The sequence below is a fragment of the Aspergillus nidulans genome, chromosome II, assembly GCF_000011425.1.
Source record: "Aspergillus nidulans FGSC A4 chromosome II".
NCBI classification, from domain to species: Eukaryota; Fungi; Ascomycota; class Eurotiomycetes; order Eurotiales; family Aspergillaceae; genus Aspergillus; species Aspergillus nidulans.
The window spans coordinates 493581-520805 of NC_066258.1; the positions used below are offsets into that span (position 1 = coordinate 493581).

Sequence of the window (27225 nt, forward strand, 5' to 3'; positions counted from 1 at the left end):
GGGGAAAAATTCCCAGGGGTTCCGGTAACCCCACCCGGGAGTCCCGAAGGGTTTTTGGCCTTCAGGAAAATTAAAATGTTTTGAAGCCCCCCCCAAAAACAGAATTTTTTTGTTTTAAATGGGGATTTCCAAAAAACCCTTTTCCCAAATCCACCCCTTTTTTTCCCCCCGACCCGGGCCAAAATGGGTTAAAAAAATTTTTTAACCGGTAAAAACCCCCGGGTCTTTGGGATTTTTTTGAAATTCTCCCCAACGGGGGAAACCCCTCTTGGGCCCCGGGTTTTAAAAGCCCCCAATTTTTTGGTAATGGGGTTTTTCCGGTTTTTTCAAAAAAAAAAAAAAAAAAAAAAAAAAAAAAAAAAAAAAAAAAAAAAAAAAAAAAAAAAAAAAAAAAAAAAAAAACATAAAAAGGCATGAGAGAAGCATACCATGTGGATAATACCATCGCCATGACCACCGGCCTTGTCATCTCCCTCCCAGAATGTGAGATACTGTTTCCCCTTGTACTCCTGAACATCTAGGTTATATGCGGCCCCGTAAGTACTACTAGATTCAGTCGTCCACACGAGCTCTCCCTCATGATCAAGGATTGTCGGGCCGCGCGCTGCGACGCCCTCCCCGCGGGGAGAAAGAAATGTGTATAGACCATCTTTGCAAGCTTTACTGCTGCGGACAGAGTACGTAGATGTGCCGAAGACAGAAGAGGTGCGATAGAGCTCCGTAGGCCAAGGGCCGGTGGGTTCCGAGTCCCTGAATGCGCCCGCGAGATTAAGCAAAGCTGCTATTGCTAAAAATGGGCGCCACATGATGAAACATTTGACGACATTTGAGGTGTATCGAAGAGGTGGGCGAAGGCAAGGAAAATTTAGACAATGGATTGAGTGCTGGAGCTCATATACTTGTTACAGGAGTATACGTAACGGGATGTCAACGCGATATTTTTAGTTAGAGCGACTTGCTGAGGCCGACAGAATAGGGGATCGACAGGGTTGAAACGTGAAACCTTCCAGCGACTCCTGAACCCTGGACGGCGCAAAGCCTGGGCCCCTGGGGTTAAGCTTTGGACATTCAGAACCTTTGGTTTTTAATGATAAACCAGAAATAATTTTTTGCGCGCAAATTCAAGCTACAAAATATCACGACTCATTCTTGGAGGGATACATAATCTGTGTACAAATCCACTTTTTGCTCAAAAACATTCATGGAATCCGAATTAATGTCTTTAGTCTATTGCGAGGTATCTCAAAATGGCATACTATGCTGCCTATCGCTTATTTACTGCGCTTGTAGATCTTCCCGAGGAATGCCTCAAAAACCTCCTTCTTCAACCCCTCCGACTCGTTGACAGCCGCGATCTTCGTCTTCAGCTCACCCACGATCTTCTCCTCGTACTCCTTGTAGACGGATTCGAGGTCCAATTCCCGGAAAATAGCCTTGACCTTGGCCTCTTGCTCAGCGTCCTTACGACCATAGGCAGCGTCGAGCACCTTGCGCTGCTCGGCACTGCAGCGCTGCAGAGCCTGGTTCACTAACCAAGAGCACTTGTTGTCCTGGATATCTGTTCCGATCTTGCCAATGACCTCGGGGTCGCCGTACGCATCGAGGTAGTCATCCTGGACCTGGAAGTATTGGCCGAGCGGAATGAGGATGTCGTGAGCCTGACGGAGGTTCTCGGGGGTAGCAAGCTGAAGGTAGTGGAGGGCCAGGGCAACCGGGAGGTAGAAGCTATAGTAGGCGGTCTTGTAGGTGACAATGAACATGTACTTCTCCATGGAGAAGTTGTTGAGATCGACCTTGTCCTCGGGCGCCGTGATCAGATCACACAGCTGGCCCAATTCCGTCTGCCAGGTGGTCTCATGGAACAGCTCAATAAAGTCGACGTAGGCAGGGTGTGAACGGAATTGCTTCTTCAGGATAACGTAGATACCGGACTCAAGGAGGAAAGCGTCGTTGATGGCAATGAGACCGACCCCCTGGTGGCGGTACCAGCAGGGCTGGCCGCGACGGGTGATTGAACCATCCATAAGGTCATCGCTGACGAGGAAGAAGGCCTGGAGCAGCTCGGTCAGCCACCCAAGTGTAGCAAGGTCCTTGTATTGCTCCTCGCTCAGTTCCTTCTGCAGGAGGGCCACGCCGGTGTCGGGGACAGAGAGACCGCGGTTGAGCTTGCCGCCAGGGACGTTGGTGTGAATGGCCTATAGAGCAAATAATAATCAGTATCCTGGAACAATTAGAAGCCATTGAGTCATGATACCTTGCTGAACCATTCCTGAGCATTTTGGGGCAGGTTGTATTTCCTCGCATGGTCAAGCATGGCCTCAGCCAGGGAGGGGAAGACCGCCTCGAAGGCAGCGCGGCTTGTAGTAGATGGCATTGCGGAGTATGCGGCGGAAAGAGAATTCAGAAATCAGGGCACAACCAGCGCAATTGAACAGACACCTGTGGTTTGGCAGTAGATGTCAGACAAGACGGATCTCTGGACTATAAAATAAAAGTCAGGACGACGATCCCTTTGTTTGCGACCGGGGTGCCGGAGTAAGTCGAAAAAGGAGTACGAAGTCTACCGAGTAGCCCCAGTACCTGGCACCTGCTGCCCCGCCAAGCTCCATTTTGCATTGTTTGTTTGTCGCGTGGCCCAATTGGGAAATCCAGGCTTTCTGCCCGCAGCTACACGTTCGATAAACAAGGTCAGTCGAGCGAGCAGGCTCTCTTGTCGAATATATATGCTGACGAAGCTGTGGCAGGGAACGGTCGCGTCACTGGCTTAAATATGGCCTCCAATTTCTCCGAAGATAATATCAAGGAGCTCAAATATCGCCTCGAAGCCGCAGCTGTCCAATGCTCTGAGCGCTGTCTTTATCAGTCCGCAAAATGGTAGACTTTCCACCAGTCCTTTCGCTCTTCGCTGCTTGCTCAGTAAATATGCTCACAGGGCGGCCGAAATCCTTGACTCCATCATCCCAATAGACAACTATGACACCGATCCAGACTCGCCGATGGACATTACCGAACCGCGACCGCAGAATCCCTACCTACGAACCCAGGATCCGGTAGAAGCTGCGCTTGAAGCTCAAGAATACCATAAATACCTCCTAGCAAAATCATATTTCGATACTCGCGAATACGACCGATGCGCCTCAGTGTTCCTCCCCCCGACAATATCGCCCGTCTCATTATCAACATCGTCGCCGCAATCAAAACTCAAATCATCACTAAGGAACCGTAAATCACAGGGCTCTCCACACGCTGGATTGAAGGACAACGATTTGAAGAGGAGTCCATATCCAAAGCTCAGTCAGAAATCGTTGTTCCTCGCATTATATGCCAAATATCTCGCTGGGGAAAAGCGAAAGAATGAGGAAACGGAGATGGTTCTAGGTCCGGCGGACGGCGGTGCAACTGTCAACCGAGAGCTTCCAGATCTTGCCCGTGGCTTAGAAGGCTGGTTTGCGGAGCGTCAGGAGAAGGGTGTTGAAGATCAAAACCACGGATGGCTTGAGTACCTGTACGGAGTCATTCTCATCAAAGGGCGAAACGAGGAGGAAGCGAGAAAGTGGCTAATCAGGAGTGTCCATCTGAATCCTTTCCACTGGGGTGCGTGGCAGGAGTTGAACGATCTGCTTGCAAGTACAGAAGATGTTCGTTTCTCGAATTCCGCTTGACATCCTAATACTGACGGCGTACAGTTGAAGCAAGTTGTTGAACACCTACCGCAAAACATCATGACTCTCATCTTCCACGTCCATTGCAGCCAGGAGCTGTATCAAGCTACGGAGGATACTTATCAAACCCTATCCGAGCTCGAGAACATATTTCCTACCAGCGCCTTCCTCAAGACGCAGAGAGCTCTACTCTACTACCACTCAAAAGGTACATCTGCTCTATCTGCATCATAATGGCCGCTAACTCCGCTGCAGATTTTGAAGAAGCATCTCACATCTTCACGGACATCCTAATCACTTCTCCCCACCGCCTCGACAGTCTTGACCATTACTCCAACATACTCTACGTGATGGGGGCCCGGCCGCAACTAGCCTTCGTTGCCCAAGTCGCGACAGCCACAGATAAATTCCGCCCTGAAACATGCTGCGTTGTCGGGAACTACTATTCCCTCAAATCCGAACACGAAAAGGCAGTTATGTATTTCCGACGCGCTTTGACCCTAGACCGCAATTTCCTCTCCGCCTGGACGCTCATGGGCCACGAATACATTGAGATGAAGAACACCCACGCCGCAATTGAATCCTATCGCCGTGCCGTCGATGTCAACCGCAAGGACTACCGCGCCTGGTACGGTCTCGGTCAGGCCTACGAAGTCTTAGACATGTCCTTTTATGCCCTCTTCTACTACCAGCGCGCCGCGGCGCTTCGCCCCTACGACCCCAAGATGTGGCAAGCTGTAGGATCCTGCTATGCAAAGATGGGCCGCATCGAGCAGAGCATCAAGGCTCTCAAGCGTGCCCTCGTCGCAGGCTCATACTACGCCGAAGATCCCTCGCAACACGGCGGGCGCAAAATTCTCGACCCGGAAACACTCTATCAGATCGCTACTCTCTATGAACGTCTCGAGGACGAAGAAGAAGCAGCCGCTTATATGGAACTCACATTGCAGCAAGAAACAGGTGGACAGCCAGATGAAGTATCCGACGTATCTGATAGCGAGATCGAAGACGACCAGTCAAATACAGCTTCAACTTCTGGAGCCAATCAGCGGCGCGCAAGGAGGAGCCCCAACGATGACGAAGAGGAGGCATACCACGGCACAGGACCAACGGCTACAACTTCAAAAGCGCGGCTATGGCTTGCCCGATGGTCTTTAAGGCATGGAGACTTGGAACGTGCGGATCAGCTGGCAGGGGAATTGTGCCAGGATGGTGTGGAGGTTGAAGAGGCCAAGGCGTTAATGAGGGATGTCCGGGCGAGAAGGGAAGCGGGTGCATGATCTGTTTGCCCCGGAAAATCTGTAATTCTTAACTTCAGCTTTTTGCGACGCATTTCCTCTACATTGCTCTGAACATTGTGTCGTTTTCTCGGCGCATTGACGAATAGCGCGGCGTTTCTTGTTGGCCGGTGGGCATTTGTGCTTGATACCATGATTATTATGTTTGCGACTGGTATACTTTGCAGTTTAGGTCATGAAATTATGGCATTGTCATCTCCTGTAGATATGACTCTTAAGGATGGGATAAGACCTGGAAACTTTATCGACCATTGCTACAAGAAGACCATAAGCTGTAACGGAGGATCTATGGATGAGATTCTAGCCAAGTAAGAGATTAAAAGTAAACTGACTCGAAGTAATGATGATCGTCCTTGCGGCCGTTATCAATCTTACATAGAGTGAATGCAGTCTAATTACACGCGCCAGTAGATTCAAAGGTCGGCCAATGATAATATGAAGCTAAAGGCAGCATGCATGATTCTGAGGGTTCCACACCATACGGCATGCCATATTCAAACAAGAGGTTCCGTTCGATCCATTATATTTCATCCGAACAACGCAGATTATCCAGACTACGAGCCAACAAGAACCAAGATCTGCTTTCTATCAAACGATATCCTAACCTCAGGTATAAACGCAGATACGGGCCCTAGGCTCCGTCTGAGGGCCACGATTGGTTGGGTCCGTCGCGTGGTAGTAGTGACAATGGAGTTTTCGGTTAGGTGTTCAGCATCCAAGGGAGTGCTGGGAAACTGGTCAACAGGTTCTCTGAAGAGGCGGCATTTGTCGATATCCCAGGGCTATACACGCGTAGAAATAGACTCGGCTGATTTTATCCCAGGTCTTACGGAGGCAGAATATGTGGTTTTTCCAGTCGACGACCAGGTTTAGGAAGTTTGAGTTGAGGAGGAAGACCCGGCCCGTAGGGTTATGACTGCATGGAGGCGTGGTGAGCGCATTGGAAATATGTTTGCTTAGTTCGAGCAATGTCGGGCCTAGAGGGTCTCTGGAAATGTTGGCAAACATAATTCCCAAGGTGATGTTTTCGGATGCCGGAAAGAGGTTTGATTTCTCTGGCCCCAGTCGGCGGCTGTCAAAATTCAACATACGAAGGAACTCTTCGATGGTATGGGAAACGTTCGATAGACCGTTGAACGTTGTCTGGACCTCCGAAGCAGTCTCGGGGTGGATATAGATAGGAATTCTGGCGAGAGGAGATCTCGAAGGTTCTTCAGAGTCTGCTTTTCGCTCGCTGGCCGAGACTTTTTGAATGTCTGTGCTAGCGTGATCGCTTCGTGGAGGACCTACTTTGGTTGCAAGGTATTGTGCGGGAGATGTGACTACCAAAGCTGGATTAACCACTTTTGTTACTTTTTGGGCTCTGTCGAGCCCCCCATAGGTATTTTTGGCGCATGGTTCAGACGCATATGGCAATGCTTTTCGTTTTTTAGCATTTCCCTGTGACGAGAGATTGCTATTGTTTGCCAAAACGTTGCTTCCAGGTGAGCCGTTCGATGAACTCGGTGGCGAACAATCGATATATATGGGGATAGCCTTTGCGGAAGCAGGAGGACTAACGGTAGACACGTTTTGTGACTCATCTGGACAATGGCCTGGCTTAGATGTACCCGACCTGACGCGGTTCGTCCATTCTGCTTCTTCATCGAGCAGCTCTTCCGAAGAAACGGATGTCGCCATCTCAGCTAGAACCTGTAACTCTCGAAAGGATGCAGCATCTTCGATTGACCGATCTGAATGGATCTTCAGAATCCTGGGGAAACGGATTGTATAATATCGAGCGCCTGATGGCTTCACAAAACCACTTCCCATCACTTCAACGACAAATGGCGTCTTGAAGACAACATCTATTGTTGGCAAGCCCGGCCGTATTTCTCCAATGATCACTCCATCGTCAGAGTCTACACTTCGGGCGCTATACTTGCCAAAGCTGTTGAGGTTTTGCATGTTTGCCCGGCTGATGCCATGCTGGTCGATCACATCTATGATGCGGAACCTAGGTTCGTTTTTGGACCGTAAAACAGCCTCCTTGTTTTCAAGACAGCCCACAAAGAAGTGTGTCCACGTTTCCTTTTTCGCTAGTCCAAGTATGGTTGCATCACGGGCATTGTATGCTGCACCGACTAACACAAGATCTACTGTGTCGCCCAATCCTGGGATGTAATCCTTTTTGAGCTTGATCCAACGGCCTTCGCAACCAATCCCGGATTCCACCAGGATGGGAAAATATGGGTCCTCGCACCCCTTTAGAATGAAGCCTTCCCAGCGCTCAGCAATTCCCTTAGAAAAAAGCGTCTCGAGTTTGGCTTGACCATCTGAGCGGGAGAAGTCAATGATGCGCTGGTCAGCTATATCAGAGACACCCGAGATTACTTGTATTGTATTCTTGAGGAGCAATCGCCTTTCTCGATGCGGCTTTCGTAGCAAGATGTCGTCATCGAGGACAAGTATATCGAAAAACACCATCATCAAGCATTCATATGGCTGCGGTCTACTTTTGTTAGCAACAGCATGCAGAGGTCTCGCTGGGTAAAACTGACGGAGAATCGCTTTCTGTTCCAATAAAAACGCCGGACCTTGAGACGAATTTACGCAGCTTATGGAAGGGCATGATGGTTTTGTGCTTGTGACTCCAAACAAGAAGCTCACCCTCCAGGACGCAGCGATATTTAAAGCTGCAGTCATCCCTACCTATCCTTAAAGATTCTCGTATGGCGTGATGAACACCGGCCCTGTCAGATGTGGAGTCTTTGCCGCTCTTAGAGAATATCTGAATACAGTCTGATTGTTTCGAAAGATCGATGTGTATCTGACAATACTCACCGTCATACTTCCTCTCAACACTCATCCTCCGCTGTCCCACCATGTTGCAGCAGTGCTTAATACTTCGTGCCTTCAAGTACTCCGGCCTTCCGATCTTGATCCCAATCTTCGGTATGAGATGATGCAACGCTATTTTGCCTAAGTCTCTCGCATATCCGATTTCAGGCCTAGGTGGGAAATGTATGATGGGTTCGGAGGAAAGCAACGTCACTGCCGCTTCAAATGAGTTTTGGAAGAGCAATAGGTGTGGGAGCAGGAAATGGAAACTCTTCAGCGTCAACCTTTCCGGCAGCGTATCAGAGATGTGAGTCTTGAGTATCATTCGCGTCAGCCACTTGGCGTCCCTGCTACTGAGCCGACGGTATAGAGGAGCGAGCGTCTCCTCTACATCAACCGCTGAACGCTGCCTTCTGACACTTGGCCCGGAAAACCGGCATCGCGAAGCTATCATATTCAATGCCGTGTCAATCTCCTCCACAGTCACCTCTTGGCCGCTGACAATATGATTTTCTGCTTGTCTCATCACGTTCTCAACGCATTGACCGAGGTCTGCTCCGCCAGATACACGCCATTTCTCGAGCTCCTCGCGGCGCGATAACCCGAGCAGCCCCCATCTGCCAATAATCCTAGCCAAGTTGGTATCTTTCAACCAGTAAACTCGGTCCGTTCGCTTCTCCGGGAACATGCAGGAAAGGAGCGCCAGTCGGTCGGTGTCAGGAGAGCCGCAGCTTTTTGTCATGCCGGGCAAACCACTGCGAGGAGGTCGGACATCTGGATTTCGGTTCTTATTCTCGGTCGCTGCTTTTAAAATCTTGTTGCCCTCCAAGGACGAGAGAAGATCACATAGGTAAGTGAACTTGAAACCCATGTATTACGCCAGAATCGTCTGGGTTGCCTTTAAAAAACGACAACGTCTCCGATTTTGCGTATCTCTCATTGGAATGTTGATTAGATATGTATTCATTCCACGCAGTTTCGAATCTCTAGCTTGAAATCATTGATCAAAGCACAAGAGACTTTGAAAGAAACCTAACGCGAGCGGGGCAGGTAAAAGCGCACAGAACGCGACCTTGGTTCACGACAGCACGTGACAACTGATTTTGTGGTCAAGACTACAAGGGACAGGGGCCCAGGAGTTGAAGGACTCGTACATGCTAGGTGAAATGTGTAGAATACAAGGGCACTATGTAGATGCACTAGTCAGCGCCTGGACACTCAATTTTCACTATTTATTCAACATCCCGATGGTATAAGCTAAAAGAGATACCTGCAACGCCAGGTTCGGCCATAATGGACAAAAAAATGCAAATACTGACCCAGCATTCACTCTAGAGAATACCTTGTTTCTGAAGACTAGTAGTCGTTAGCAGGATAACTGATGCACGGGAGATAAGGAGAACATACTCAAGGTAAATCCGCTCAGGCATCACATTGCCCTCTGCATCCTCCATCTGCACGACGTTGTCACGAAAATCTCTCTCCTTCTTGCGGTCTTGCTCTAATTTCTCCCAAAGCCGTATGGCATCGTCAATCTTGGTAATTTCTCGGAAGAGGTTTGTGTTTGACGTGATACCGAGACATTTCAGTCCGAATATATGCAACGCTTCGGAGAAATGTTTGTCGAATGCGCGACGGCCCATGTAAACATAGTTACCGCAAATCTCGCAAGAATACTCCACACCCAGCCCATGTAGTTTGTAGAGCCAGTACGGAATAGGCTTGCCATCCCATGCGAGGGGAAGTTTTAGAGGATTGTAAATGCGATCTTCGCCTTCCTCATCCGACTCGTTGCCACGGTCACCCTTGGCGTCTTCGGTCTCTGCGAGCATAGCCTCAAGCTCCATTTGACGCTCCCGCTCTGTCATACCTTGTCTCCGCTCAACATTTATCTTTGTTGCCTGACGCTCGTTGATGAGTACTCTTGCTAGAGAACGAACGCGGTGCTCGCGCTCAGCAACTGCTCGCTCTTTCAAGCGGTGAGCTGCCGATGGCCCGCTGGCGGACGGCGTAGGTCCTTCGCCCGAACCACCAGCAGCTTTACGGGCCTCAGCAGCCCGAATGTGCTTCTTGCCTGTTAAGTGATTCCTGTACACATTCTCGTTCTTGAACTCCTTCTCACAATCGGCGCACCATATACCCTCACCAGATCCCTCGGTTTTGGGGCCTGCTGTGCCATTGTTGATCTTCTCTTCTTCCCATCCAGGGACCTCATTCGCAGCCCACTGTTTCTCAAAATCCTCGTCGAAGCTAGCAAAGATCTTGCTCAGATCCTGTAAAGGCCTAGCTTTCTTGATGAATTCCTCAAGATAGTTTGCAAGTTCCCCTACATATTGGAAATATTTGTCCGAGAGCTTGTTGTTTCGCTTAATCGGTAATTTCGGGGGCGTGAAAGCATCGAATATGTCGAGATATTGTATATATGATAGCCTCTTGACTCCTGGCAGGTTCAAATATTGCTCATGCAAGGTTGTGAGATCGAGGAACTGCCCGTATCCTTCTTCACCAGTAAACATCGTATCAACCTCCAGCCCCGTCGGCTCGCCCTCCCCTGGTTGGCGGCGCTTGTAGGCTCGCTCGAGGTTCTCAACTGGTTCATTCGGATACCGCTTGTGAAAGTCCTTGAGTTCGTCTAGTCGTTTGTAGAATTCCTCGAACTGATCGCCGGTTGAGATGGCCTGGATTTCCTTCTCGCGTTCGCCTTCAGCATTCTTGTAGATATCGAGTAACCTCCTCGACTGATCATCAATGCGGTTTAAAAAATGCGCTATCTCATGGTCACGAGCCAGACGTTCGCGTATCTGTACGAGATTGCAATGATTAGCGATGAGTAGACTGAGAAAAACCGTCAGGTCAGCTCACATTACGGGGTTCTTCTGCAACACGGTCTGCTATAGCTTGCTCCAGCCTCTCCAAATCCTCGTGTATGAATCGCTGATCTTCGAGCAACATGATGTATCAGGTCTGATTCTCAATTCGGAATCTCACCAACAGTGTCGGCTTGAGGACATTGCCGCCGCTGTTTCAAGAGCTCTGCGGCGCGACCCATTCACGTGACCGAGGCGGTCGACCGCTCGGCGAAAAGTCGCGCGGCGAAATACTGAAGTCCTACTTCTCACCAACAGCACTCTATATTTGATCTTCTTCTACTCATACGTTAGGAAAAATGGCGGACGGAATTGACAGGCGAGCCGATGGTAAGTTAATATTAGTCAATTCCGATGCGTAAATGCTAACGGCGCAAATTCAGACAAAATGGAGTTTAACACCTCCAAGGAGGTCACCGTTGCTCCCACTTTCGAGGATATGCACCTGAAGGAAAGCCTTCTCCGTGGTATCTACGCATACGGATACGAGTCCCCATCAGCTGTTCAGTCCCGCGCGATCGTCCAGATCTGCAAAGGTCGCGATACAATCGCTCAAGCGCAGTCCGGTACCGGTAAAACGGCGACTTTCTCGATCAGCGCTCTGCAAGTCATTGATACAGTTGTTCGCGAAACTCAAGGTATGCAAGAAAACGACTGTTGCTTTTCATCTCTAACGTTGGGTAGCACTTGTTCTCTCTCCCACCCGTGAACTTGCGACTCAGATTCAGTCGGTCATCATGGCCCTTGGTGACTACATGAACGTTCAATGTCACGCTTGTATTGGAGGCACAAATATCGGTGAAGACATTCGCAAGCTCGATTACGGTCAACACGTTGTTTCTGGCACACCCGGCCGTGTCGCCGATATGATCCGGAGACGTCACCTGCGCACGCGTCATATCAAGATGTTGGTCCTTGATGAAGCTGACGAACTCCTCAACCGCGGATTTCGAGAACAGATTTACGATGTCTACCGTTATCTCCCCCCAGCCACGCAAGTTGTTGTCGTATCCGCTACGCTCCCCTACGATGTGCTTGATATGACGACCAAATTCATGACAGACCCCGTCCGTGTCCTCGTCAAGCGTGATGAATTGACGCTCGAAGGCATCAAGCAATACTTCATCGCTGTCGAGAAGGAAGAATGGAAGTTCGATACTCTATGCGACTTGTACGATACTTTAACTATCACACAAGCCGTCATCTTCTGCAACACCCGTAGAAAGGTCGACTGGCTCACGGACAAGATGCGCGAAGCCAACTTCACAGTATCAAGCATGCATGGAGAGATGCCACAAAAGGAACGAGACAGCATCATGCAGGACTTCCGTCAGGGTAACTCGCGAGTGCTTATCTCCACTGACGTTTGGGCGCGTGGTATAGATGTCCAGCAAGTTTCTCTTGTCATCAACTACGATCTCCCCACCAACCGTGAAAACTACATCCACCGCATCGGTCGAAGCGGTCGATTCGGTCGCAAGGGTGTTGCTATAAACTTTGTTACGAGTGATGACGTGCGTATCCTACGCGATATTGAATTATACTACTCTACGCAAATTGACGAGATGCCTATGAATGGTGAGTGCCGCCCCATGACCTCTCCGCGCGATAAGGACTATGGAACTGACAAACATACAGTTGCCGACCTCCTCTCTTAAACCACCTACCTGTCTACTATGATCTTATTATACCTCGCGCACTTTAAAATGCTCTCAGCCAGCCAGTCAATCTTATTTTGATCACAACTTTCCACACATATTAGTAAACGCACGAGCCGGGTCCGTCTATGCATCTATCCATGTCCACGCCATACCCCGTGGCTAGGCATATATTACTTCAGGACAGCAAGTAAATGCTTGCAAAGGGAAAGCAAAGGCAGAGTGGAGGAAAAGGGAATGTAATCAGATTGGTAAGGCCACTACTCTAATTACACGCAAGACTGAAGCTAAGAGGACTAACTGTCAATTTTAAAAGTCATTAAATTATAGCGTATCCTTTTGATACCTCACCTTCAGCGACGTGACAATATGTGTGGCCACCTTAATAGCGTGGAACACTATAGCCTGTGCACTCAATCCAAATCAGAACATAACCACCTCCTGACTATGGATTAATGTTTGATTGGAATGAATTATCGCAAGTTTTTTTTCTTTCTTTTTTTTCAGAGGCTGCGCCTACGCAGGTAACACTACCTAATAGGTAAAAGGAAACTCCCCGGCAATCCGAGCGGATATGTCGAGACACCTATCCATATCAATTTATATAAAGTAGCCAACTCCCCATAGGCCGAGCAAGTCTAGGTATAGTCAGTTCATGAAAAGATAGATGGACTTGCGTCTGTGCATGCGTAGAAGCCAAAGAATCAGATATTTGACGGAACACCATAGAGAATGACAATGAAAGCCCAAAGCTCGGTTCACTAAATACACCCAACCCCAACAATTCTCGTATTTATTGAGACCGCCAAGACTCGTAGCATAAATAGATAAAGTAGACGATATGAACGCGTAGGAGACCGTGTATTGAATGAACAAAAATGGGGATAGCAGCTGTATAGGGTAGAAATGCAAAAACTATGAGACAAGATCGGAAGCGGGAAGAGGTTCAACGCCAGGGAAGGGATGCAAAATATGTGACAATCTGTGATACCAAAAGCATGGCGCCAGCGACCTGTATTGAATGGAACACGGAATAACCGGGAATGATGCGTATATTCAGGAGGTGGGAATGGAAAGGACATGAAATAATTCACTGAGGTTGGGACGATAGTTACGAATTTAGCGAATATACGGGGTTTGGACGGGCGATCAGAAACCTGATGTCGACCGCAATGCACTCGTCCGTGCATAGCCGTTCCCAGACACCGCTCGCCGTTTCCCAGGCACACTGTTGGGATGGGCATCGCGCTCTCGAGTCCAGCTGATATGTGATTAGCACGAGGACTTAAGACATACTGATTTATAGGACTCACATTTTAACCAAGCAGTCGTCACCCGCTGATGCGAACATGCCAGGATCTGCAGGGTTCCATGAAATGGCGTTTACACATCCTTCTAGATGTCCTTCGAGAGTCTCAACCAGTGTCCCGTTTTCTTTATGCCAGACATATATCCGAGAATCTTCCCTTGTCAGCAAACTTGAAGAGAAGTATGGAGCAACTGTGCCATACCTTCACTGCCACTAACGACAAAGTTTTCTGCGGCGCCCCCAAATGTACTCCGGATGATAAACGTACTCTGCTTCTGACCTTGGAAGCGACGTATGACTTCACTCGTTTCGATGTCTATCAATTGAATCTGGCATTCGGTCAAATTTACAAGCATGTGGCGCGAATCTCTGCTGACAACAACGGAAGTTGCCTTGCTCTTCAAGGGAAGAATATATTCTTCCTCGTGGGTGTGGAAGTTGTACACGCGAATCTTCCTCTCAACGTCCACAGCAATCAGGCGCCGGCCGTCGGGTGTGATTGCACAATCGTAAACTCGGAAGCCGCCGTGCCACATATACAAACTCTCGCCGCGCATGTTCCAGTGGCATAGCTGGGAGTTCACGTCGAGGGAGGCTGTGACGAACGATTCGCCGTCAGGAGCCCAAACGGCTGCGGTCACTGGCTCTTGGTGTTTGTTGATAGTGAGGAGACATCTTCCGGTCTGTCTTGGTCAGCTTCGATAACGTGAATAGATCAAGCTTGGAGCATACCTCTGTGCTCCAAACACGAGCTGTTGAATCACGAGAGCAAGTGATCAACTTGGTATCATCTGGGCTCCAAACAGCATGGGCGACCCCGTTTTTGTGTTCTCCTAGGATATAAAGCACAGAGAAGGTGCTTGTGTCGTAAATGATTACATTACTGTCCCGGCCCGCCGTGACCAATTTCGTACCGTCGTGGGAAAATTGACAATGCCAGACCTCATCGGTATGTTTATTGAGCTCCAGTTTCGTGCCAAGAGGAAAATCATCCCGGTCGCACATGTGATCCGAGTAGAGAGATGGAGACTGCGCGGTATTATGATATAAGCACTGGTTTATCTGGTTTTGCTTGACGTGATCCAATAACGTGGCCAGTCGGTTATCTGGAATCATCACCGACGGCGATATCGATTCTGGTTCGATTAGTCTGGTATTCGCTAGGTGTAGTCAACACAACTTACTTGACAACTCAGATAGCAATCTTTCCCTCGAGAAGCTGACGGGACCGTCCCAGCTGGCTTGGTCATGAAGATGTTCCGGAGGACACATAAGTAAACTGGGGTACTGTTAGTGACGGTAGCCAATGCAAAACCAATCTGCTTACCTGGAAAGAGCGTGCAAACGTCCAACATCGTAGTTCAAAGGCGTAAGCTCATGGCGGAGCACCATTAATGCCGCTCCAAGATCTCGAGCATCAAGGAGCTCTAGGAACTTCTGCTGCCGGAGATAGAACAGCATTTCACTCTTCTCGGCGTTCTCAACCAGTGCCAACTTCTCCTTGCTCGCGGTTTCTTCCTGGCCCTGTTCCTGAAATGATTGTACCAGTATGCGTTCGGCCTCAGCCCAGCGTCCCTCGAGCACTGCATTTCTGAAAATTGCAACCGCTGGACTCTCAAGTTGGTAGCCGCTCTCCTTGCTCAATAATGCGGCCGAATTACTGTAACCTAGCTCGTAGAGACTCTGAATAAGGATTCTGGTCACTTCTTCACGATCATGGTTGAAATATGAAGAAGTTTTCGAAGGCTTCTGGAACCCATCCACCTTCATCTCGCCATTCGAACCAGAATACGAAGCCTGGCCGTTCAGAGCTCGAGACAGGGCCGCCTTCTGAGCGGGCGAGGCGGCCCCGCCCTTCGAGAGCTGCGAGAAGTTATTCGTACTCGAGATTCCATCTGGTCGCATATTTGCCAGGCGCCTGCGCTTGGAGAACGGAGGGTGGCCCTCTACTGAGGGGCCGAACTGGGACGGTTGGTCTTGAGAGCTGATTTCGCTTGCCGCCGTGTGACCTCCCGCACGACCTCCTGTCCCGTACGTATAGGAATCAAGCGTATCGGATGGACTGTGACGACGGCGACGGGTAGACGCTGATGAACGCTCGGCGAGACCGGAACGGCGGTCGCTGCTGAGAGTGTCTCGCTGTGGTGAGGGCGGGATGCTGTCGACGGGCGAACCGGCGTTTGGACGGGAGAGGATCGGGTCGGATGGGATGGACGCGTTAGGGAGGTCGGCGGCCGCGGACGAGGGCGAGTGAAAAGGAGGGGCGTCTGCCAGATCGACTATGTTCCAATCTGCCCTTTCCGCCCGGCTCTGTGGAAGAACCAGGAGAGCAGAACTATATCAGTGGTGGGTCCTGACGCTTGTGGAAGCTCAGTACCCTGCCCTGAGCTGGAACCAGATCAGGAGCCCTTCAATCCTTACCTCGGGGGGGTAATACTGGATGTACTGGATGTGATCGAGACGAAGTGCAAGGGTTCTTGACGATATCCGCTGGAAAGGGAAACGAGGCGAGGAAACGCTTCAGATCGGGCGGAGTGAGCGAGGTCTTATCGGGCCTAACGCTGGGGAAAGTGCAGCTCCACCAGACAGACGGGAGAAGACGGGGTCGGTATGAGACGAAGATCGAATGGAAGAGACGAAACGAGACTCGAGCTTGGAAGCGTTGGGCAACCGGCACGACGGTCGAACAGGAGCGGGATGTGGTGGAAGGGTGGAAGAAAGCTCCCAGGTAGACAGAGAGATGAGGTTGAAGCAATCGGGGATGGACAGAACTATTCTCCGTGGGCCCGTCACTCATGGGTAAGAATAGTTCAAGCGATAGCGCCCGCTACGCTGAGGACGGTGTTTACGGCCAAAGTGATGAAGCTACCGATTTCAGCCTAACAAATCCACTTTCTACAGCATTGCCATATCTCAACTGAGTCTATCCTGAATCTATCCTGAGTCTTATCGTTCCCAAGCAGCCGTCAAGCCGTCAAGCCGTCACAACAATATCGAACTGCACCCCGCGGTTCTTCCATGAATTTGGTCTTTTTATCTAACTGAAATCATTGTTCACAATAGATTGGTAGACTGCGAGATGGTAGACGGTAGACGGTAGATGGTAGACGGTAGACGGTAGACAGTAGACAGTAGAAGGTAGCAGGTAGCCTGGATCTTGACTCTCAACCGCTCTGGGTCGAATCGCTGCCAACTCAGTGCTGAACACTGCGTTGCCAACATACGGCAGGCCCAACGGCAGGCCCAGACAGCGCAGAGAGTCGACAGTACGTATCAGGCTGGTATCAGCCGAGTCAGGAACCCTTGGGGCTGCGATCCAGCTGACTGATTGGGGCGTCATCCATACCCAACACAGGGATATCCTGACGCCATCGGGAGGCTACTAGGCCGGATACTCAAGGGATGTAGGAGCATGACAATGATCAGTCGTCTGCCAACACGATTGGCTCACAAACTGTAACTCGGGATGATCTGACTGTCACGGTCCACCGCGGTCTTTTTGGCGCTTATGTAGATCCCACTCTGGCGTACTTCGCCAGTACTTCCCGTTCTCGCCAGTTCGCCATTCAAGTTCGTAGCAAGTTGAGTAGCCAAAAATAAGACAATTCCCTACATCTAAGAGTGGCTATTTGGAAGTGACTACTTCAAAGTGATTACTTGAACGAGACTTGAACGTGACCTTGTAAAGGTGAGGCATCACCCGCATATTAGACCCCAGATTTCGTCTCCGCCAGAACAAGACTTCCGGTACCTAACACGAATGCCATCATAGTGGTACAACACGGTCCAGGAATCTCGCCGAACGCCGAGTAGAGGATTCCAGTAGCATGATAGCCTGAGTGAACTTTCCGTGGAACAGCGGAACCTTCTACCCTGTGACCTCATAATGATCAGTTTCCCCGCCCGCTCTGTTGCCTCGCAGAGCTATATATTCACGGCTCCCGAACTTCATCTTAGTTGATTTAGTCCCATATCTTGAGCTCCATATTTGCATCCGTGGCACTGAAATAGCCATCCACATTTCACGCTTTAAAATCAAGACTTCTTTATCTTCTACGTTACGACAGCATACCAAAATGGGTGGTTGTGGCTGTGGATCTGGAAGCACCTGCAACTGCAGCGGTCCCAACTCCTGTACTTGCGGTCAGAACTGCCAATGCAAGGAGTGCGGAGTATGCTCCCTTCTGGTGTACTTAAGAGGTACCAGAATGCTAACGGTCAGTAGAAGTAATCGCACTTGAAAACCTGAAAACCTCGTTGCGTCTTAGTCGACCTGGTGCCTTCCTAGAATAAGGCTCACCTATGGCTCGACGGCCTCGACAAGGTCTCTAAAGTGTGGAATTTGTAATCTAGTCGTTATAATCGAGAAATCAGATGAAGATCATTTAATTTTGAAATTAATCCAAATCAATATCCTAAATCAATACCCTAAACCAATACCCTAAACCAATACCCTAAACCAATATCCTAAACCAAAATTCTAAAATAACAATATTCTTTGATATCTAAACGTGAAGTAGTAGATCCATCTCTTGGTTTATTTCTTAGGTTATGCCGACTTCCCCTCGACTACACCCTGACATGCTTTTAACGCCCCAGTAATCGTGAACGAAATACACGGCGAGAGCATATACATAATCTGTCTTCCGTTAGCATGCCCACGATTATCTAGCATCCACCACTCCGGAAGACGTAGGAAGGTACATACCGTCAACGTCTTGGCGATGGTCATCTTCTGTGTCTCTGACGCCTTCGCCAACTCTGCAAGTCCCTGGATAACCAGTGCCGGCGGTCCCGCCGGCATGAGCATCATGCTGAACCAGAGGATTGGATCCGATCTCAGCAGGGTGGTTTTCTTCGCGAGGCCGTATATAATAGAGATGCTGAGGCTGTAGGGAATAATCAGGTTAGCATCATCTTCCACAGAATTGGTGCTATTTTGGATGACGAAAATCCACTGACAAGGGAAGGAGTACTCACGCTGGCCAAATAACAAGCCGTATCAAAAAGATGGTCAGAATCTCCTTCCACCCAGGGTTACTGCTCTGACCACCGCTCCCATCACCGTCGCCATCACCATTAGCGTCTTTCTTCATCTTCTCAAAACTGACCCCTAGCTCGCAGCCAACGATGAAAATCTGCAACGTCGTGAACAGTTTCCCAATGTTCTTGATACTCGAGGTCAGCCATGCATTGAAGACGCCTCCATCCTCGTAGCTATTAAAGAACGCTTTGTGCAGTTGCGGAACAAGACCAAGGACGCTGCCGATAAGCGTGCATATGATCGCAATATCAGCCATGGGCGTATCGGGCTTGAAAATTTTCTGCCCGACATATTTCGGGAAGACGAAGACTGCTTTCTTTGTCCAGCGCCTGATCTTGCCAGAAACGGTGGAGGTATCCTGGCGTTTTTGGACTCGTCCATGGCTGTTGAGTAGGGGGCTTTCCTCGTCTGCTGTGTCAGCATAAGGGTCGGAATAACGCGCATCCTCGGCACGACCATTATCAGCTTCGTCCCTCTCGTCTTGCTCGCTGGTAAGCATTGTTGGCCCGACTATATAGCCGATGGTCTTGCTGATGACGCCGCAAAGCAAAAAATAGCTCTGCGCTCTAGCAACAGCATCAGAGATCGACTCGCCGTCCTTCACGATCACCTTCAGGCTCCCAACACCCTCAAGCGACTGCAACAGGAGCAATGGCAATGACGTCGTGTTGTTGAACGCTGAGGCTGGTGTCACCCAGTCAGGAAGTCTGAGGAGCTTCGACGCCAGCCGCGCGAGAAGAATCGAAATGGTTGTGTAGGTGATTGACCAGACTAATGATGGTCAATTGGATATTCAAGAATGGATACGGGGGTGATACCAAGGACAGGGACATAGTTCAGCGCATTGTCCAGCTTCAACTGCTCGCCTAGATGCACAAGAATTAGGGCTGGCAAGAGGACTTTGACGCCTAGACTGGAGACATCGTTGATGGAGGAGCGCTGGATGAGCCCGAATTTGCGAGCTGCGACGCCGTAGGCTAGGGTTAAGAGGACAGACACGCAGGCCTGTAGGGCGCCCAGGAAGGAGGTCAGTAGGCTTCCCTGAGCCATTTCAAATTACTTTTCTTATCGCAGTATATGCGGTTAGACGACGCAAGGTAACGGAGCACGCGAGCTCGATTTAAACAAACGCCTGTTACTGGGTGGCATCTTGTTGTATGTCGTCATGATGGCGAGGGTCTTGGTATATGGTCTAGATCCACCCGACTTCAACTGCACATTTGCATAGTGACTTCAGCCAAGTGCCTGTTCCTGAACTAGCCTATACAGTGGGCAACATAACCACTTTCCCCCAAGCACAGCTCGTTCTTCTAGGCGTCCCGCCCAGACGCTAGCTCGAAGTCTGTGTGCGCATAAAGTGGCCTCCTGGTGAACCTTGTGTACATCTCTAATTGACAGGTGTGGAGTTGCCTAAACACACTACAGTAAACTGGGCACCGGCCTCCGTGTCTCATCTTCGTCTGTCTGCCGCTCTGCACTGAAAAGGGTACCTTCATGGAGGAGAACATAATAACTCTCGAGAATGTTGATTCTCACTAAGTGGGCGCAGTGCCTGGCGACAGTATATGCGCCAGGCTGTGCGCACGTGACTGACCTCGCCTAACCTTTTTGATACGAATATATCATGTTGAGCCTCGTGTCACGTGCCACGTGATCTGTATGGCATGATCTCTGGCCCCTGGCCTGATCCCTCGAGGAGTTGTACATTGAAGAAGTGACAACTATCGTCATCAAGATAGAGAATCAATCGTCATATGGCATCCTATCCTTAGTAGGCTACGTTCGTGTAGTTGATGCAGCTTCCTTCTACCCTTTCCCCTTTGAGCATTCATAACACTTTTATTGTCGAGCGCGTTTACAGAGTTTCTTACAGAGCATCTTGGTCCCATCCTTTACAAATGATTCTATCTTTGTACCAAGTCGAGGGATCAGGCAATGATTAATGCTTTATCTCACGGTCTGACAACAAGGTCTTTCATGATGATAGCATGGCTGCTACTTCATTTTACCGGAAACATGATGAGAGTGAGGATGAATGTGGCGCATGCTGTTAGTGCTTGGACACGATCACAGCCTTGCAGCTAGTAGCCTCATTGCCCCCGCGTCAGCAACCAGGCAATCCTGCCTTATCTCAGATTTTCTGCTCTTAAAAGTCCCCGCAACATTGCCCGTCATATATGTTCTCTCCTACTCACCAACAATCTACGCTGCCGGTGTAAAATCATCAACCGAAATTGGCAATCCTACCAAAGCCAGATAGACATCCTGCAGGAGATGGATAGCCAGAATGTTTCGTATGAAGAGCAGGCTGGATCAGACTTGTTTCCCCATGCGAAGCGACAGAAGACTTCCCACTATAACAGCTTGTCCACTCTACAACACGATGATTACACCATTGCTTGGATATGCGCGCTTTCTATAGAGATGGCGGCAGCTCGGGCCATGCTGGATAAGGTTCACCGAGACTTGCATATGTCTGAAGGCGATAGCAATACTTATACACTAGGAAGAATTGCTCAGCACAATGTTGTTATTGCTTGCCTGCCAGCAGAACAGTATGGAACAAACAATGCGGCCAGTATTATGACGAACATGAAGCGAACGTTTCCACGAATCCGCGCTGGATTGATTGTTGGGATTGGCGGTGGCGTTCCAGGCAAGGCTGATGTGCGTCTGGGTGATATTGTTGTCGGAACAAGGGTGATGCAATATGATCTTGGGAAAATGGTGGGAGATGGGCAGCTCCACCGGACAGCATTTCCAAGGATCCCCCACCAGCTGCTTGGAACAGCTGTGTCCAGCCTCCGGGCAAAGCACGAGCTAGAACCGAGTCGAGTTTCATCCATTTTACGGCAGAAACTCGGGGCAAACTTTGAATACAATCGTCCAAGCTTACCAGATCTTCTATACGAAGCGACCTACAACCATGCGTCGCCAGCAGCTGGCTGTGATGCATGTGACCATTCAAAGCTTGTACCGCGGAGGAAACGGGCCACGGACGATGTGGTAATTCACTATGGCGCCATTGCTTCAGGGAACCAAGTCATGAAAACTGCTATTATCCGGGATAGGATTGCTCAGCAACTGGACGTCATATGCTTTGAAATGGAGGCTGCTGGTTTGATGGATATTCTCCCTTGTCTTCCAATTCGTGGCATTTGCGACTACGCGGATTCTCACAAGAGTGATGGATGGCAGAGATATGCCGCTGCTGTAGCTGCAGCATACGCAAGAGAATTACTTGAGGAGCTACCTGTGGCAACATCTGCGAGAAGTGACTACACGCCTGATGACGGTAAGTTAACTACGGCTTGAGATGACATCAAATTCCGGCACTAACACCTGACGTATAGGTCGATGCTCAACACATGGAATGCAACATGAACGCCGACGGCGCTTGCTTGACTCTCTCAAATTCGACCAGATCGATTCTCGTAAATCTACTATTAAGACTGAGCACGCTAAAACATGCCGATGGTTCCTTAGCCATCCTGACTATCAAGCATGGCTCGATCCTGAACAATTGGAGCAAAATCATGGCTTTTTATGGATAAGTGGCAAGCCTGGTGCTGGCAAGTCAACAATCATGAAATTTGCATACTTGAACATGAAAAAGAAAGCCCGCCGCATGCATGCCGTTACTGCCTCCTTTTTTTTTTTCAACGCTCGAGGAGAACTCTTGGAAAAATCGATCCTGGGAATGTACCGATCATTGCTACTCCAACTGCTAGAAGGGTATCCTGATCTCCAGGCAGTGTTGGATGATGTCGACCTAGTTCCTCCAAATCAGAATGACTGCCCTTCTTTGAATTCTCTAAAAGGCCTCTTTTGCAACGCAATCACTGCCCTTGGTCAGCGCCCATTTACATGCTTTGTTGATGCTCTTGATGAGTGTGATGAGCAACAGGTTGCGGATATGGTACTTTACTTTGAAGATTTAGCGGAGAAATCTACAGCGAATGGAGTGCCCCTAAGGATCTGCTTTTCCAGTCGACATTATCCATATATCGCTATTCGACGGGGGATTCGGCATACACTAGAAGATCAGCCGGGCCATGCTAAAGATATGGAAACCTACGTCAGTAGCCGCCTGCAAATTGGGGAGCCAGCGCTTAGAGAGGAACTGCAACCCCAACTTCTCTCGAAAGCTGCTGGCGTCTTCATGTGGGTTGTCTTGGTTGTTGATATTCTCAACAGAGAATACCGAAGGGGAGGACTGGCTCTGAGGAAACGACTCGCAGAAATACCAGGTGATTTAAGCGAATTGTTCAGAGACATCCTGAGACGTGATAATGAGAATATGGAAGATCTTCTGCTTTGCATTCTCTGGATTCTATACGCAAACCGACCCTTGCAACCAAAGGAGTTCTACCATGCCCTGTGGTCTGGCTTGACTTTGAAGGGTTTAGTCGATCCTTAAATCCCAGATGTCAGTTTTCGAGATGACAGTGATGCTATATATAACAAATGTGTCATCAGCTCCTCGAAAGGCCTTGCTGAGATAACAAAATCTCAGAAGCCAACAATTCAATTTATCCATGAATCTGTCCGAGACTTTCTTATCAAGGAAAACGGTTTGCGTGAATTGTGGCCTGGCCTTGGAACAGACTTTGAAAGCCAAAGCCATGAGACACTGAAATAATCTTGCAGCTTATACATGACTCATATTTTAGCCGTCGTGGCTGTCAGCAGGCAATTGGCAAAGACCGAACCTGACGGGCAAATGGAAATACCAAGAAAGTACCCGTTTCTGGAGTATGCTACTCAGCATGTTCTTGACCATGCTAATACTGCGGCAAAATCAGTACCTCAAGACAAGTTCCTCTCTGCCTTTCCTGTTTCTGATTGGGTTAAAGCTAGCAACCTTTTTGAAAAAAAAAAGGTTCGCAGGTATAGCCCAGACATAAACTTGTTTTACCTCCTCGCAGAAAAAGGACTTTCAGAGTTGATCTACACAAGGCTGAAAGATGATCAAACTGTTCATGTGTTTGGGGGAAGATACAAGTACCCTTTATTTGCTGCTTTAGCCAATTGTAAAAGGGATGCTGCCGCTGCTCTCCTAATGACGCGTTCAAGATTTTGCGACGGAGTTGACATTACAGAGGGTCTAAACCGCCGGAAAGACTTGAAACATTATGAGACTCGGACACCGCTATCTTGGGCTGCGCAGGAAGGTCGAGCTATCATTGTGAAGTTACTTCTTCAAACGGGTAGCAGCCTAAATGCGGTGGACCTGGGCGGTCAAACACCACTTTTACGGGCTTCAAAGAATGGTCATGAGACTGTGGCAAAACTACTAATCGACCATGGAGCTGATCTTAATGCTACTAGCAAAGAAGGAAGGACACCACTGATCCAGGCTTCAGAGAATGGTCATGAGGCTGTGGCAAGACTCCTGATTGACCATGGAGCTGATGTTAATGCCAGTGAGAGAGATGGATGGACACCACTGATTCACGCATCACATAAAGGCCATGAGGCCGTGGCAAGGCTCCTGATTGACTATGGAGCTGATCTCAATTCCAAGGATAGATATGGATGGACACCACTTATCCAGGCCTCACAGAATGGCCATGAGGTTGTGGTAAGGCTCCTGATTGACCATGGAGCTGATGTCAATGCCAGTAATAGAGATGGATGGACACCACTCCTTCGGGCCACAGAGCATTGCCATGAGGCTGTGGTAAGGCTCCTGATTGACCATGGAGCTGATGTGAATGCCAGTAGTATAGATGGATTTACACCACTCCTTCGGGCCACAGAGCTTTGCCATGAGGCTGTGGTAAGGCTCCTGATTGACCATGGAGCTGATGTTAATGCCAGTGAGAGAGATGGATGGACACCACTCATTCACGCATCACATAATGGCCATGAGGCCGTGGCAAGGCTCCTGATTGACCATGGAGCTGATGTTAATGCTACTGGTGAAGATGGACGGACACCACTTATTTGCGCATTAAAGAATCGCCATGAGGCTGTGGTAAGGCTCCTGATTGACTGTGGAGCTGATGTCGAAGCCAAGGGTGGATATGGATGGACACCACTTATTCACGCATTACAGAATAACCATGAGGCTGTGGAAGAGCTGCTGATTGACCATGGAGCTGATATTGATGCCAGTGATGAATATGAACGGACACTGCTTGTTCCTGCATTACAGAATGGCCATGAGGCTGTGGCAAGGCTCCTGGTTGACAAGCAAAGCAGATATCAAATGCTCTAGGGGTTAATCCTTGCATTTTCTTCAGGTCTGTATATTATAACATAACATGTTGTGACGCACCTAGTTTTGAAAGCTAGTGTCTGGCTGTGAAGCTTAAAAACAATAAAAAATGGTTTCCAATGTAAAATCGGCTGCTGCTCACTGTAGTGATAGAACAGATAATGAGATAGACTTAGCTGCTTTACGAACTGGAGTCAGACACGCAACAGTTTCTCTAGACTCAGCAGATGTAAGCCTACCGCGGCCCCGTATATCACAGTCGCCGCTAGAGCACAGACGGCAAGAACTCCTAGCTGCGCGAATGTTTCGATGCCCGGCTTCGACACATTTCTTTCCTTGCGGGTCCCTAGCTTCGTGGTGCGCGTAAACCAGGGTACGTATTTGAAGTTGAAGATCGTTTCGCTGCCGAGGCCGTGCTCCTTGTCTTTGATGATTGAGTAGTACATCTTCCGGCGAACCTGCGTTTGGTCAGTACCAGGAGACAAAGTAGAAGGAGCGGACGAACCGCAATCCAAAATTTGTCAAAAAGCGGGAATATTCGATTCGTATACGCAATTATCATGACAAAATAACAGTAGCCGTAGATGAGTGTTTGGTAATACAGGCTCGTTTTCGGGATGTCAAGGCGATCAGCCAGCTTATCCCCGTTAAGATGTCTGGCCATAGCTTCCATAAACTCTTTTGACGCAAAGCTAGGCGCAGTATTTTCAAGACCAATGACAATGTTCTTCGCAAGAACTTGTCCAATCGGTTTAGGGTCAATTTCAAACTCAAAAATCGACTCCATAAAGGCTTTCGCAGTCGGCTTGTCTCCGAAGACATTGTGCGGAGTGCCCATATAGTACGCCACAAGTCTCCAAAGGGCTATGTAATCCTCGATCTCTCGCTCCCGCAGGTAGATTCCTTGTCGAGGGAGACCTATCCAGACCACGCTGGTTGAAAACGTGTTGATGGTCCCGATGCAATCGAGGTCGCTGATCGGGATACCAAAGGCTTCGAGGTCGTAGTACTCAGGCCTCTCCTTGACAAGTCTGAGGATCCTTGATCGAACTGAGGAATGTAGAAGCCTCACTCTCACAGAGGATTGGTGGCCTGCTCCACCAGGCTTCATAGAGTCCACAGAAAGGGACACCTGGAGGACAAACTGAAGAGTTTCCAGCAGCCTTCGGCGGACAACTTCTGCAGAGAACCCTCCGGTTCTCGCCAATGTTTCAACGACACGGTTCGCGCCCCTACAAGTGAGTCAGTATCTCTCCGGCCATGGTCCCGGTCGGATTAACACCCACATCCCACCTAATAAGCTTTGGAAGCTGAAGCTATGGACATTAGCAGAGCGCCTGTATCGTAGCGACTGTGCATACCACATTCATGATTGGCATCCCGTATCGGTAAAAGACCTCCTGTCCTCTTTGTATCTGATCCCAGTCGACCCAATCAGGGACTGTATTGACTTCAGTCCATAACTCTTCGAGCTTGGCGTCGTCTTTTGCGTGCTTTTCTAGTAATGCTAGCAAGTCACGTTTAGGTGCCTTTTTCGGCGGCTCGCCAGCCTTTGGACGATACTTCTCTGAAGGCGAGAGCTCGTTGAGCTTTGCGATGCAATCGTCCGCTAGTTTGTCATATGAGAAGGTCAATGGACGCAGTTGTTCTGCAGTCCGGTGGAGTTCCGTCCATTCGAACGAGAGATCCCAATGAGTATGGACGTCTCGAGGGGTCATTTTTGTTTGGGTTTCACTGCAGCTGATGGCGAGCAGATAGCACAACAGCAACCGTATGCCCGTGGGCAACAGGCCATATAAACCATTATTTTGGTCCGAGCGACAAAGCATATGATCAGATAGCCTCTCCCTTTCAAGTCTGCTTTATTCCTAGCATTTCTAGCATCCTTACCACGTCTATGTCGAAGCTCATCCCCGAAGAGGCAAAGGGCCGCCTCTCGGCATCCAAACCACGGATCGAGGAAGTTAGTTAAGCATGCTCGAGGCATGTGAGAAACTGCTGCCCAGTCAAACCAATCGGCCTCCAGGACATAACATAATTATAACAGACAATGTCCATAACAGTGGGATATATGAAATGCGGGGAAGCCCCTCCCATATTCGTCAGATTTCGTGGGGATCCCACTGTGGAGAGCTCATGACACTTGCTGTTCAACGTATTATACTGGATACGGCACTTCATGTTCGAAGTATTCAGGCGCAGAACGACTTTAGATCAAAAGCGTCACTTGTTGTCTATATTGAGCCGCAAGCGGACAATTAGAGATTTGTTGATATTCACTGGGCATGGATAAATAACCCGCTCGCCAACGGAGCTTTAGCAGAGAAATTGTAGTCGATGGTTG

At 49.2% G+C, this 27225-nt stretch overlaps 10 protein-coding genes across 10 annotated transcripts, besides 1 other annotated feature; 3 read left to right on the plus strand and 7 right to left on the minus strand.

The window, feature by feature from the left end:
• Positions 1-27225: part of a sequence feature (contig 1.139 1..347029(1)) that runs on past the window's edge.
• Positions 202-806, minus strand: ANIA_08011 (uncharacterized protein; the record flags this gene model as incomplete). Its single annotated transcript, XM_676188.1, has 2 exons — positions 202-267; positions 429-806. 2 exons carry the CDS (start codon positions 804-806, stop codon positions 202-204), a joined length of 444 nt encoding a protein of 147 aa, XP_681280.1.
• On the minus strand, positions 1228-2505 carry erg20 (bifunctional (2E,6E)-farnesyl diphosphate synthase/dimethylallyltranstransferase). The gene is made up of 2 exons (XM_676189.2): positions 2255-2505; positions 1228-2195 (listed from the first exon to the last, which is right to left on the minus strand). The coding sequence occupies exons 1-2, from the start codon at positions 2372-2374 to the stop codon at positions 1272-1274; spliced, it is 1044 nt and encodes a 347-aa protein (XP_681281.1). The 5' UTR covers positions 2375-2505; the 3' UTR covers positions 1228-1271.
• On the plus strand, positions 2771-4942 carry ANIA_08013 (anaphase promoting complex subunit CDC23; the record flags this gene model as incomplete). The annotated part of the gene is made up of 4 exons (XM_676190.1): positions 2771-2874; positions 2933-3638; positions 3687-3870; positions 3918-4942. The coding sequence occupies 4 exons, from the start codon at positions 2771-2773 to the stop codon at positions 4940-4942; spliced, it is 2019 nt and encodes a 672-aa protein (XP_681282.1).
• On the minus strand, positions 5515-8522 carry ANIA_08014 (ATP dependent DNA ligase domain protein; the record flags this gene model as incomplete). The annotated part of the gene is made up of 3 exons (XM_676191.1): positions 5515-5694; positions 5765-7536; positions 7784-8522. The coding sequence occupies 3 exons, from the start codon at positions 8520-8522 to the stop codon at positions 5515-5517; spliced, it is 2691 nt and encodes an 896-aa protein (XP_681283.1).
• On the minus strand, positions 9112-10732 carry ANIA_08015 (SF3a splicing factor complex subunit PRP9; the record flags this gene model as incomplete). Its single annotated transcript, XM_676192.1, has 3 exons — positions 9112-9136; positions 9188-10581; positions 10643-10732. The coding sequence occupies 3 exons, from the start codon at positions 10730-10732 to the stop codon at positions 9112-9114; spliced, it is 1509 nt and encodes a 502-aa protein (XP_681284.1).
• On the plus strand, positions 10947-13075 carry ANIA_08016 (ATP-dependent RNA helicase eIF4A; the record flags this gene model as incomplete). Its single annotated transcript, XM_676193.2, has 5 exons — positions 10947-10977; positions 11031-11285; positions 11332-12225; positions 12286-12556; positions 12622-13075. 4 exons carry the CDS (start codon positions 10947-10949, stop codon positions 12303-12305), a joined length of 1200 nt encoding a protein of 399 aa, XP_681285.1. The 3' UTR covers positions 12306-12556; positions 12622-13075.
• On the minus strand, positions 13421-16411 carry ANIA_08017 (uncharacterized protein; the record flags this gene model as incomplete). The annotated part of the gene is made up of 8 exons (XM_676194.2): positions 13421-13566; positions 13619-13739; positions 13817-14297; positions 14347-14643; positions 14799-14901; positions 14942-15924; positions 15992-16002; positions 16036-16411. 8 exons carry the CDS (start codon positions 16409-16411, stop codon positions 13455-13457), a joined length of 2484 nt encoding a protein of 827 aa, XP_681286.1. The 3' UTR covers positions 13421-13454.
• On the minus strand, positions 18132-19708 carry ANIA_08018 (Auxin Efflux Carrier superfamily; the record flags this gene model as incomplete). Its single annotated transcript, XM_676195.2, has 4 exons — positions 18132-18253; positions 18323-18503; positions 18595-19429; positions 19477-19708. 4 exons carry the CDS (start codon positions 19706-19708, stop codon positions 18164-18166), a joined length of 1338 nt encoding a protein of 445 aa, XP_681287.1. The 3' UTR covers positions 18132-18163.
• Positions 21083-25003, plus strand: ANIA_08019 (Pfs, NACHT and Ankyrin domain protein; the record flags this gene model as incomplete). The annotated part of the gene is made up of 3 exons (XM_676196.2): positions 21083-21953; positions 22012-23061; positions 23332-25003. The coding sequence occupies 3 exons, from the start codon at positions 21083-21085 to the stop codon at positions 24879-24881; spliced, it is 3471 nt and encodes a 1156-aa protein (XP_681288.1). The 3' UTR covers positions 24882-25003.
• ANIA_08020 (oxygenase MpaB family protein) lies at positions 25076-26599 on the minus strand (the record flags this gene model as incomplete). Its single annotated transcript, XM_676197.1, has 4 exons — positions 25076-25339; positions 25387-26080; positions 26118-26197; positions 26243-26599. The coding sequence occupies 4 exons, from the start codon at positions 26597-26599 to the stop codon at positions 25076-25078; spliced, it is 1395 nt and encodes a 464-aa protein (XP_681289.1).

Coding starts and splice junctions, on each gene's coding strand:
- erg20 (XM_676189.2), bottom strand. CDS start 2,374: ATGCCATCTACTACAAGCCGCGCTGCCTTCGAGGCGGTCTTCCCCTCC. Junction 2,196..2,254: donor CTCAGGAATGGTTCAGCAAG/GTATCATGACTC, acceptor TTTGCTCTATAG/GCCATTCACACCAACGTCCC.